General features: G+C 45.7%; 2 protein-coding genes across 5 annotated transcripts in view; one reads left to right on the forward strand and one right to left on the reverse strand.

Moving 5' to 3' along the window:
* The window catches only part of DNMBP (dynamin binding protein), a 104869-nt gene that overhangs the window by 75741 nt on the left and 16684 nt on the right, over positions 1-12444 (forward strand). For all 4 annotated transcript variants that reach the window (XM_026493860.4, XM_048219223.2, XM_048219224.2 and 1 more), the window contains 4 exons: positions 6892-7085; positions 7932-8031; positions 11517-11664; positions 12259-12276. In XM_026493860.4, coding sequence (XP_026349645.2) covers positions 6892-7085; positions 7932-8031; positions 11517-11664; positions 12259-12276 — 460 coding nt within the window. The remainder of the gene's footprint in view (positions 1-6891; positions 7086-7931; positions 8032-11516; positions 11665-12258; positions 12277-12444) is intronic.
* ABCC2 (ATP binding cassette subfamily C member 2) overlaps positions 11479-12444 on the reverse strand; it is a 102300-nt gene continuing 101334 nt past the window's right edge. The window contains exon 34 of the mRNA XM_026493858.4: positions 11479-11872. The gene's annotated coding sequence lies outside the window, so the exon portion shown is untranslated. The remainder of the gene's footprint in view (positions 11873-12444) is intronic.

The raw sequence follows: 12444 nt of genomic DNA on the forward strand, positions 1-12444 counted from the left end.
CAGTGGCTGAGCAAAACCACAGGGAAAGTCTGTTCAGTTGCTGTTGAAAAGCCAGCAAGACAGTGCCCCAAGTTAGACACTGAGCAAACCTTCTCCAGATTGGAGTCTTGTAGGTGCTAAAGGTAAAGAGGCGGTGGGGGCAGGGTGGCCCTGCTGGAGTGGTGGGAAAAGCGGAAAACCAGGATTTCTGATTGCTCTGGTTGGGCCTGGGGGGAAGATGAGCAAATTTACAAAGACCCCTTTCTCTGGGGGTTTCCTCACAGATTGCTAAGCAGACAGTGGGGGCCTTTCCTGACCCACCGCGTTCAGCAGTCTACAGGGATCGGGCCAGGAAAGTGACCTCAGAGTATTAAAAAGTGAAGAAAGAATTTGAAATGGATTAACAGAGTAATTGAGAACTGTCGGTATGATAATATTCTCATTTTATAGCAAATGTTCTTTCTTCCACTTTTTTACTCTTTGTCATATCGACGTTACATGTTCACTGTAGAAATACTAGAAAATACAAAGAAAGGAAAAAAAATCAATTTCCATCACCGTCAAGACTTTCTCATTTTCAAATATACGCACTGAAAGTATTTTCCCTTTTTAACGAAACTGCAATTCTTTCATAAGCTCTTGGGATATGCTTTTTTCATTTAACCACACACAGACAACATTCCATGTTAATAAATATAAATCTGTATCTCAATGGCTATAATAGCATTCGGTCACACAGATATGCCGTGATTTATTTAACCAGGTCCCTTTGGGGAGAAAGTCGGGCTGTTTCTGCTCAGGTTGTTTCTGCATGTTTTTACACCTTGGGGAACATCCCTGCCTATACGACTTGGGCATTTGTCCAACAATTTATGTATAATAAATTCCTAAAAGTAGACTCCTGGGTTAAAAGGTTTGGCTTTTTTTATTTTAAGAAGTAGAGAAAGTAGGGATGCTGGGTGTTTCAGTTGGTTAAGCCTCTGCCTTCGGCTCAGGTCATGATCCCAGGGTCCTGGGATCAAGCCCCACGTCAGGCTCCCTGTTCAGTGGGGACCCTGCTTCTCCCTCTCCCTCTACCCTTCCCCCGTGCTCGCGCTCTTTCTCTCTCGCACTCTCAAATAAATAAAATCTTTTTTTAAAGCAGTTTTTTTTTTTTTTAAATTGTATTTGTCAGAGAGAGAGAGCACAAGCAGGGGGAGATGCAGGGGGAGAGAGAGAAGCACTGGCATGGTTTGCCTGCAGACAGAGTAGCTGTTGGTCTGGGGCCCAGAGGCGGGAGCCGGAGCGGGTTCGAATCCAGTCCTGTGCTTACTGAGCCCGTTAACGGAGTTTCTCATCATTCCTCCTCCATACAGTGGGGACGGGGATATGGTAGGATTGTTAGGATTAAATATGCCAGTGTTTGTAAAGGGCTCAGAACAGTGCTCGACACACCCAGTAAGGGCCCTGTAAGTATTTGTTAAAACGGGAGCTGAGAGGAGCTGCACTAGCTGGTGGGGGGAAGCGGCGACGGGGCTCACCAGCGGGGGGACTCACTGTGAGTGCTGCCGTTCGAGGGGCCGCGGGAAGGGCTCTTTACCAAAAGCCGTCATCTCGGGGATTGCTCAGAATCTCACCAGTAGAGAAGTTTAGTTAGCTTGACACTCTCCGTTCAATTACTGGTGATACATTAATAGAGTCTTGTGAGATTGAGAAGTGCTGGTTCAGTGCTTTCACAGCCTTCTGCCCCAAATCCGGCTCCTGCCCTTAGGCAGGTTTTCTTTTTTCTCTCTTTCCCCTTTTCTCTTTTTCTGGTTGTTGTTGTTGTTTTTTACATTGGTTCTTTTTAAGTGTAAGTGCTTGCAAGCTGTGAGTGGGCTCCCAGTCCCTGTAAATTCCTCTGTGCTGATCTGTGCTGGGCCCAGCCCGCGGAGATCTGCATTCTGATGGCTGCAGGGTAGGTCCCCAAAGTAGGAGGGCCGGGTCCCTGGGCAAAGCCCCACCCTGGGGCGGAGGGGGTGCAGCAGAGAGTCAGGTCCTAGGGCAGACAAAGTAGACGAGTGCCACTCACTTCACAGCGTGGCCTCTTAAGTGAGAGATGGATGGGCCTTCAGAATTCTTCCCTAAAAAGAGCGTCCCCCCAAAACAAAGCTGAGTAGGAGTAGGCGAAGTGAGCGGTAACACTCTCGGATTAAAAACTCCTGAAGTGAAATCGTGACTGTTTCAGGACCGGGAAAGGAAGGCGGGAGGGGAAGGTGCTGAGCCCTAGCCGAGCTGGGCCGCAGCCTGGCGCTCGTTCCCCTCAGGGGGACTCCAGCTCCATCCTTTAGAACCGGCCCTGCCCTGATAGCCTGGGGGACTCGGGCGATTCATATGTAAATGTGGGAAAGCCTGGGGGAAATGCCTACCCTATTCAAAGGATTTGGGGGTTGCGGAGCATTCCAGAGCTCTGGGAAGATTCCGCTCCGCCTGTTACCCGGGGACTCACACGTCCTCCCCCGGCAGCGGCCCTTCGGCACAGCAGGTGCGTCCCGGGGCGCCGGAGCTCGCGGCGGCAGGTGGGGCCGCCGGAGCAGCCGCGGACCTTGCTGGCCGGTCAGAGGCTTCCCCGCCAAACCCAGAGCTAGCTTTCAGGGGAAGGCCAGAAGTGAGTGGCTTTTCTCCGTGACTCTGCTTTCAAGTGTGGCTTGTGGAGTTGTGGGAGGCTGCGGGTTCACTGGACCCCTTCCAGCCCGTGCTGCGTAAGGAGCCTGGTGACGCCCACTCACCTGCGGGGGAGGGGGGGCACCGGGACTTCGTGGGGGTGGAGGGACCGGGAAGGGGAACAAAAGGGGAAAAAAACGCACGAATCGTTTGATCAAGGAGTAAATTTGTGCAATCAGTTTTGGCTCCGGCCCCTAAATTCCTCCAGGGCCATCCTAGGAAGAAGGTGGGAGGTGGTCCGCACACTGCCGGGAGGCTGGTACCGGCCTCAGCCTCCTCCATGTGCTCCCTCAGTTTTTATTGTTCTTAGAGAAAAGCGGATTGTCCAGGATCTGGACAGAGCGTTCCCACTTGGTGCATTTCACCGCAGTCCGGTGCAGACGGCAGGTTCCGGTCCACGGTGGGAAAGGAATTAACTTCTGTCGAGTAATGACCTTGTTACTCCCTCAACAGCTTGGGCAAGCAGGTACTGTTACGCTCATTTTACAGATGAGGATATTGAGGCCCAGAGGTAAGAGTGGCCTTGGCCGGGGTTCCCCAGCTAAAGCAGGGACGAGCAAGATTCCAAGCCCGTCTCCCCTGCAGCTAGCCAAGCGAGGAGGCCACCTTCTCTCACTCGGTCGTCCCAGATACTAAAATTTAGATCAGACTTTCTCCTTAGGACCTATTTGGAATAATGGAAAAAGGGTTTTACTTTAGGAGTCATTTCAAGCCAGATATTTCTAGTTTGACTTAATCTTGAGAATTAATATGTGTGTGTGAAGCTTCAGAAACATGTAGAATTTTGTCAAAATTTCAGATACATTCCACAGGAATTTTAAATCATGCTAAAGTGTTCTTGGTTTTGTTTTAAAGGCGGTCCAAGAGTTTATAAATGCACCTGCAAAAAAAAAAAAAAAAAAAGCATCATGCTGATAGTTTAAAAAAACTGTTACCATTTCTTTTTTTCTCTTTTAGTAAAAATTGAAAATCTGAGTTTCTTAGTGTAGGTTGCTGGCTTTTGATTGATGAATACTTGGTGGCATTTTAAGCTTTCAGCTGTTAAAATTAATAGAACTTTGATTCCTGAGAATGGAATAATTTCCAGGGAATTTTAAAGATTTGAGGCAAATAAACCCCTGACCTTTTCTAGTTGAGATTCCAGGCTAGGGAGGCAAAATGGTACAGGATTAAGTGCAGAGGATTTGGATTGAAATATATTTAGATTCAAATTCCAGAACTAAAATTACAACCCTGGAACAAGTCAGTCAGCCTTTCAAAACCCAGGTTTTCTATTAAATCAAGTAATAATACAACTTCAGAGTTTTGACATGAATATTAAATAAGCTCAGGGACATAAATATGTAAAGCGCATTGCCTGTGGTAGGAATTCAGTCAGTGTTCTCCCTTTCAGAGCTTTTTAGTCCTGTATTAAAAATGAGCGTCTTCTAAAAATAACATATCATTAGGTTGTACACCTGAAGCGAGTATGTCAATTATCCCTAAATAAAAAATAATTTTAAAAATGAGTTTCTCTTCTCAACTTGCCACTTATGAAACCATATTTGTGAGTGAGACCCTATTGCTTCAAATTGCAAAGAAAATTTGAAACAAGGCTATAGAAAGTAAATTTTACATATGCAACAATTAATTTTTGATTATGACTTAGCACTCTAGTGAAATAAGAGTTATGCTTGAAATTTTGTCATTCTACCAAAAAAAGTTTAAGAAAGATATTTTCCGATTATGTCTTTTTAAACTTTATTTTGAATAATATAAAATTTATACATTATTGCAGTCGTACAAAGAACCTCCTATGTCCTTTATTCACATCCACCAGCGTTTAACATTTTGTTGGGTTTTTGTGTTCATTCTGTCTATACACACACACACACACACACACACACACACACACACTTTTTTCTGAGTGTAGGTTGCATATATTGTGTCTTTCCTTAAGGTTCCGCGTGTATTTTGTATGAACCGTGGATTTTATACATGACCACATAGATTTGCTATTTTAGGAAAATTTTCACTTATTTAATTGTTTATCTAATTTACAGTCTATATTACAACTTCACCGATTGCCCTAGTAATGTCCTTGGTAGCAATTTTTTTCCCCAGATCAGGACCCAGTTCAGATTCACACATGGCATCTGTTTGTCGTCTCCTCAGTCACCTTTGATTGGGAACTGTCTCTCAGGCTTGTCTGTCTGTCTTTCATCCATCCATTCATTCATTCATTCATTTTTTTAAGTAAACTGTATACACAGTGGGGGGCTCGAACTTGTGTGACCCCAAGATCAAGAGTCACAGGCTCCTCCGAGAGAGCCAGCCAGCCATCCGGGCGCCCCTCTTTGTCTTTCATAACATGACATTTTGAAGAATACAAATCCTCGGTTTGCGTGTGTCTGATATTTCCTCAAGATTTGTTTCAGATTATGCATTTGTGATGGGGATACCACATAAGAGATCTTGTGTTGTTTCCAGATATGACAAATGGAAAAACATGATGTCTGTTTGCCTCTTACTGGTGATGTGAATTTTGTTTACCCAGTGTTCGTATTCTCCCTTTCTCTACTATATATAGTCACTATTTTTCATTTTTGTAATTAATAAGTAATTTGTAATAACTAACTAAAAACTGTGCAAATATCCTTATCCTCAGACCCCGCTGTCAACACCATAATCCATTGATGATTTATGCCTGGACCACATTTTATTCTGATCATTGCAAAATGCTGATTTTCTAATTCCCGTCATTTCTTCTATATTTATTAGTTGACATTATACCATAAGAACAAACGTCCTCTCCCCCATTTATTTATATACTTATATGTTACCAATATGAATTCATGGATTCTCATTTTAGTCAATGGATTATAGTCCATTGCTGTGCTTATTTACTCTGATACTCAAATTCTACCAGATTTGGCCAACGGGAGCCCCTTTAAGCTAGCTCTATGCCTTTTGGAAATACCTCCATCATTTTGTTGGGCGCTTTCTTACTTTCTGCCGTTAGATATTTCTGGTTCACCTATACCGTCCTTGCCCCGGTCTTGGAATTAGCTATTTCTCCAAAGAATTCTGGTTTCTTTTAGTGAAGAGTGGTTTTTAAAAACCAGAATCTGGGTGCGTTCTTTTTTAAACATTGGAATTCCCAGGTTCTTTGAGAAGGGGCAATGGGGAAGATTTTTGAAGACTAAAATCTGCTGTGAAAGCCTGGTTTTCCATAAGCAATATAAACACGCATGTTTTTGCTGCTTAGATCTGCTAAAAATATTCTTGTGATCACACCCAGATTAGTATATTGACTTAACCAAATTCGTAGTTTTTTTTTAAGTGGATCTTAAGGAATTTGAAATAAACTGAGCAGAGATTGCTTCATTGTTGGAATTTTCTTCAATTGTTTAGTGTTTAATATTTATTTTAAATGAACAAATGCCATCCCATCTTTGTAAATCTCATCACGTGTAGCTAACTAATGCGTAATTGTAAAAGCTAATGACAAGGTACGTATTTGTTTTTGTTTTTAGATCATGCGGTTTGGTCCTACAGAGCTGCTTTTGATTGAAAATACCATTAAAAAGAACATCATCTTTCTGGTACCTTTGTACCTTCTAGGGCATTTGAAATAACAAGGTGCCCAAGTCCTTATTATAATGTTTCAATAGGGAGAATCTGAATAATTTTTTGTATATTTCATTGGGGATGTTTATCCTCCGTCACAGTGACTGGAACAGAGTAGGTCCTGTAGTCACCCGGTTCTCAGACAGCTAATTCCTATCGAACTCCCATCTTCTCCCTAGTTGGCTTGTCATGTTCCCCGTGATATTCTTTTTCATGGGCTATAGCAGTGTTTTTAACTTCCAGCTTGGTATTTCTGCTGCTGACCTCATGCATTGGGTTTTTTACCCAATTAAGTGAAAGCAATTCTTTATAAGAACAGCGCCTCTCTCAGCCTCTTCCCCAAGAGGTTGTGGACGCTGATTTGTCCTCCCGAAATGGGCCAGCTACTCCTGTTTAGGACAAATTTGAGAAATGTTATCACACACATGGGAGAAGTTCTCTTTGCAGAAACGGCTTTCTCAGCACTTTGTTCATAATCAGAGCTGACGTGTGATCGGATTTCCTGGTGTTTGACAGCGGCGAGACTTTGGTTCTCAAGGAATGTGTTCTTTTCAGTCTGAACTGTTGAAGAGTCTCGCTTTCACACCCAGAGCTGCTGACCAGTTCTCTCTTCCCTTCTAGAAATGACGCTGCTCTCCTCCCAGTCTTCGTCGCCGGTGGCCCCTCCTGGGTCCATGTACACTGAAAACCCAGAGCAGAGGATGCTGGAGAAGAGAGCCAAGGTGGTAGAAGAACTTCTCCAGACGGAAAGAGACTACATTCGGGATCTGGAAATGTGCATCGAGCACATCATGGTGCCCCTGCAGCAGGCACAGGTGGGAGCCGTGGGAGAAAGTTCGCTTTACCCCGAACGTGATTCTCCAAGCCGGGAGCGTTAGGTTATGGGCGCTTTCACCACAACGGTTACTGGGTTTGAAATAAAGGCGGTGGTGCTGCTGCTCTTAGTTGAAGGGTCCTGCCATGCGCGTGTCATCCGCTTACGCTTTCAGCATCCTGTCCCTTCCCAAGACTGCCATTAACTTCCCAGACTTGCCGCAGCAGCTCCCGGGACATGTCCTGCTTCTGTGGCTCCTGAAGACCTCGCAGGCTGTCCGGATGGCCACCGCGTTGGGACGGTGGTCTGATAAACAAGTCTGGGGATGGTGGGCTCCCTGGTCTCACACCTGACGGTACAGCGTTTACTCGGGAAACCCTGACCGTCGTGTGTGTGCAGCTCCTTGTCTAGATGCTGGCGGTAGGGAAAAAAGGTTAACAGCATCCTGGGGAGTTCCTGTCCTTGTTGCTGGTTACTGGACCATCTGGGCCTGGCTTGGGTTCATATATCTGGAACATTCACTCCTAAGAACTAGGATAAGAAATGGGCACCGCCATCAGATTTTGGGTACTGCATGGGAATTTGTATCCCAATATAATGCTAGACCAATTGGTAACACGGTCCTTTACTAAGGTAGTGGGGGAGGGGGTCGAGCAGAGAGTAATTGGATCAGGGACAAAGAGTGACACTAAAGATAATGTTGGCACGCTTCTATTCTGGAATCTTGGTGACAGTGAGTGAAGATGACCTTGAACGGTTTTGTATCATCCTTGAGATGTTCCTAGTATGAATGGCATGCCATTAATGTCATTTCCATGCATCTTTACCTTTTGTTTCCCTTTCTCAGATACCAAACATTGACTTTGAAGGACTTTTTGGAAATATGCAGATGGTGATTAAGGTCTCAAAGCAGTTATTGGCCGATCTGGAAATCAGCGATGCTGTAGGTATGAGCTCCTGCTGTTGCTTCAGAAGCAGCCCCCCCCCCTTTTGTTAAACTTCACGGGTAGGAGGTAAGGGGTGAAGCAGCCCTGCTGGTACTAAGTGGGAAAATGAAGCTCAGGCTACTTAGCCGAGGTCACTTGGCCCTCTGCTTCCCCTTTTATCTACGCCTACTTTGAGGCGCCGCAGGACGTTAGCAATAGAAGAGATTTTAGATGTCACAGAGGGTGAGTTTTCTAGACTGATGGTTGCAGCCTGTTGGTGGGTCATGAGATCACTAGAGCAGGTTGCACCTGGTATATATTTTTTTCAATAAAATAATATAGAAAATATCAGAATGTACTATAACGGATAAGCACAGCTACAGTTTTTTGACACTTATTTCAACTCTACATATAAGTATACTGAGTCATGATTTAAAATGTCACTCGTGGGTCATTGTCAAAAATGTTTGAAAAACAGTCATCTGTTTTTAATCAACAAAAGAACTGTATTAGTTATCTATCACTGTGTAACAAACTGTACCCAAACTTAGCAGCTTTAAATCAGAACCGGCATTATCCCCCAGTGCCTGTGGCCGAGGAGTCTGGGAGTGGCTTAGCTGGGCAGTGCTGGCTCAGGGTCTCTCGTGAGGGTGGTCAAGCTGTTGGCCTGGGTCCTGGGGCTCAAGGATCCACTTCCAAGGAAGCTCACTCAGTTCCTGAGGCCCTAGTTCCTTGCCCTTTGAGCCTCTCCGTGGACTGTCCTCAGGACATGGCAGCTGGCTTTCACCAGTGAGTGACCCAAGAGGGTGGGAACGCTCAAGATGGGAGTCCCAGTGTCTTCTCTAACCTAATCCGTCACTTCTGCCATCTTCTGTTGGTCACACAGACCAGCTCTGGTACAACATTGGAAGGGACATCCTACCATTTGCCGTTTTCCTAGGATTACGGTCACAAGATGCTACCACAGTTCTAGCCGTCCCCCTACATACATGACAACATCCAGCAGAAGGGAAAGTAACCCTGTGTCATTTAAGAGTGAGCAAAGCTTTCCCAGTGCTCTCCTACCAGATTTCTCTTTACTTCTCATTGGCCAGAACTGGGTCACATGCATATGCCTAAGCTGATCACTGGAAAGGAGAATGGGATCGTGATGTTGGCTTAAACTAGGCAGTGTTCACCCGACTCACCTGGGAGAGGAATGGACGCAGGAACAGAATGCGGGCAGGTTAAAGCTTTGGCGAGCCTCTGCTACTAGCAAAGGGCAGGTTGGCATGCGTTGCATAAGCAATTTTTGGGGAGGTCGAGTTTATTTTAATATATTGCTTTGTTTTTTATTTTAATATATTTCTAATTTAACTTATTTTTGATGCATTCCATGGCACACAGAAAGTTACAAAGAACTATTTAATGATAAAGCTCTTACCCATTCCCTAGCCGGCAGCTCTTCAAACCAGAAGCACCTGCTGTTACTAGTTTTCTTCTGTCGCCCGCCTTCCAGAGAGTTCACCGTGTACCAGCGGTTACATATATGTTTCTCTACCCTGGGCCCCGATCCCCATTTTGTAAAATCACACAAGTGGCAGGGAATTATTCAAACTGTTCTACACTAGCCCCCCCCCCCCCCCCCCCCCCCCCCCCGTCAGCTTTGTACCTTCCAAGCCGTTTTATGACCCGGGAATAGAAATGGTGAAAGTAGACAGAGAGGGGGTAACTTGCAAAAAACCAAGGTAATGCAGGTGCTGGCCAAAGCAGCGCGGAATTCGCATTAGTAGTCTGACTGGGGAGGGATTCTCCTGCAGGCAGCACAGATCTAGTGAGGAGGGAAAGAGCGGGACGTGCTCAGGGCTTGGCTGAGTAAGGAGATGAGAAAAAAGCATCAGGAGACTCTGGGTATGTAGTAATGTGGAAGGGGTGGGTTTTTAGGTTATTTTACACCTATCTCACAGAAAGGAATCTATTTTACATCGTGACGCAGGACTAGTGTGTGTGCGCGCGTGCTTTGACTGTGTCCAGTGTTTCCTGAGATTTTCTCTTCTATGCCATTTTATTTCCCTAAAGTACTGAATGTGACCCACAGAGTAGATTCATGACCCATTTATGGGTTGTGACCCACAGTTTGAAGGACCCCGGAAATTAAGGTGTAGCTTTGCTAGTCGGTGATTGCTTGAGAGTGGTCCCGACGGGGGAGGTTAGAGCGAGTGGAGGTCGTGCGGCAGCCGTGTGACCGTGACGGTTCTGGGACTGTCTAGGGGAGGGCGGGAAGGAATAACGTGAGAGGAGAAGGCAGGCGGATAGTGGGTAAAGAGCCGTGGGTGGTGCGGGCTCCCGAAGTGTCCCGAAGGTCGGGAAGGCGGCCAGCCCGGTGCACTGCCGTGCTGCTGAGCTGCGGGGACAGACAGAAGTGAGGCCGCTGCGGAGGGGGCAGCATGAGTGCGATGTTTATGAAAAAAGTCAAGTTTCTCTCACAGAAAGGAGCAGTAACTAAAGACGTAGATTTAATAGAAATGAAAACTGAGCTCCGCGAAAGCAGAGCGTTCCATAGGACGGCGCCTGAGAACGGAGGGGGCATCGGAGGGGGCATTGTGGGGAGAGCAGCTGGGTTCCGTGGCGGGGTGTGCTGCCCACGCAGCTGGTGGAAGGGTCGCGGGCGGCGCCGAGCGGGGTCGCGTTTTAGGAGAGGAGCGGGGGGGCAAGCGGCCGCAGCGCGAGCTGAAGCAGGAAGGACAGGGAGTCCGCGGAGGCAGAGCAGTTGCGGTGGTTGTTAGATTTACAGCTACATTTTTTTGTTTTTGTTTTTTTTTTAAGATTTTATTTATTTGAGAGAGAGAGACAGCCAGCGAGAGATGGAACAGAGGCAGGGGGAGTGGGAGAGGGAGAAGCAGGCTCCTAGCAGAGGAGCCTGATGTGGGGCTCCATCCCGGAACGCCGGGATCACGCCCTGAGCCGAAGGCAGACGCTTAACGACTGCACCACCCAGGCGCCCCTGTGTTGTGCTGTTTAAAGAAGATGTACACGTGTTACTCTATCACAGATCTGGGGTGTTTTTTTTAATATATATTATAGGTATTTTAATATAATAAACTTCATTTATAGTCTGGTGTATTTAATTCATGCACAAAGAAAAAGTTAGAAACTGCTGCTGCTGTGGTTTCCCTGGGGCTTAGAGAGTGAGGGCCTGGCCGTTCTGACCTTCTGCGGGGAGCCCTTGTAAACGCCTCTGCCTGCCTGGAAAGGGACTGGAGGCGGTTTCCGGGACCAGCTGCGTGTGTGCGCGCGCGCGCGTGCATGCGCTGAAGAATAAATATGTGATGACAGGGTTCTCTTAAATTTTGCTTTAAATAAATATAATTTTGAGCTATGTCATGGAAATTATAAATTGGGTGTTTAGTCTCATTATCATTTCTTGTGCTAGGATTTAACTGATAAAAGTTGGTTATCCACTCGACATTGAGGCAACGGAGAAGAAAGTGACTAAACAACACTGTATGTTTACATATATTCCAAAGGGCCTGTGTTTCTCGATCACCGGGACGAGCTTGAGGGAACGTACAAGGTTTACTGCCAGAATCACGATGAGGCCATTTCACTGCTAGAAATCTACGAGAAGGATGAGAAGATCCAGAAGCATCTTCAGGACTCCTTGGCAGATCTCAAGTAGGAGTTTTGACCCCACTGGGCTTCCATCATAATTCTTTAGTTCTGCCTTTGAGAAGTCAGTCCGTGCATAGGTCTAGACTTCTTATGACCTCAACTTTTTTAAATCATAAATGATATGTTGTTATAGGTCCTGTTATGTAACTTGCTCTTCTGTCATCATATTGCCTTTTCCCTTGAAAATCTTCAGTGGCTTCCCACTTTGTATCTGTAGATACAAAATATTAAGTCAGCATTTCAGGTAGGAAGCAGCCAGGGAGATAGTTTGGTCCAAACCGACAAGAGCATAGGTAAGAAGACCCGATTCACTTATTCCTGACCTGCCGGTGAGATTCTCCTGGACTTAGGTTATAAGGATACAACATATGACTGAGTAGATTGAAATGAAGTTAGGGGCTTAAATAACTATTTATCTTAGAGATGCCTCCATAGATACTCATAATTTCCCTTTATCCCATGTGATTTTTTTTTTTTTGTCTGCCCAACTGATAGGCAATAGTTGAACTAATATATTCTGTGAAGAATGTGATAATCGGCATTTAGCATTACCTCTAAGCAGCTGTCTGTTTTCTTTTCATGCTCGCGGCCCCGTAGGAGCCTGTACACGGAATGGTAAGTCCCTCACCCTTGATGCACAAGCTCATTTCTTTATTTTCTTACAGACAGAAACCTAGAAGCAGACCTCCTTTGCTGTATTTTTCTCCGTAGCGCTTACCACCAAATGCTACTTCCTACAATGTTTGTTGCCTGTCTCCTTCCACTAAATCCCTAGCACCTACA

The sequence above is a fragment of the Ursus arctos genome, unplaced genomic scaffold (assembly GCF_023065955.2).
Source record: "Ursus arctos isolate Adak ecotype North America unplaced genomic scaffold, UrsArc2.0 scaffold_7, whole genome shotgun sequence".
Classification (NCBI taxonomy): Eukaryota; Metazoa; Chordata; class Mammalia; order Carnivora; family Ursidae; genus Ursus; species Ursus arctos.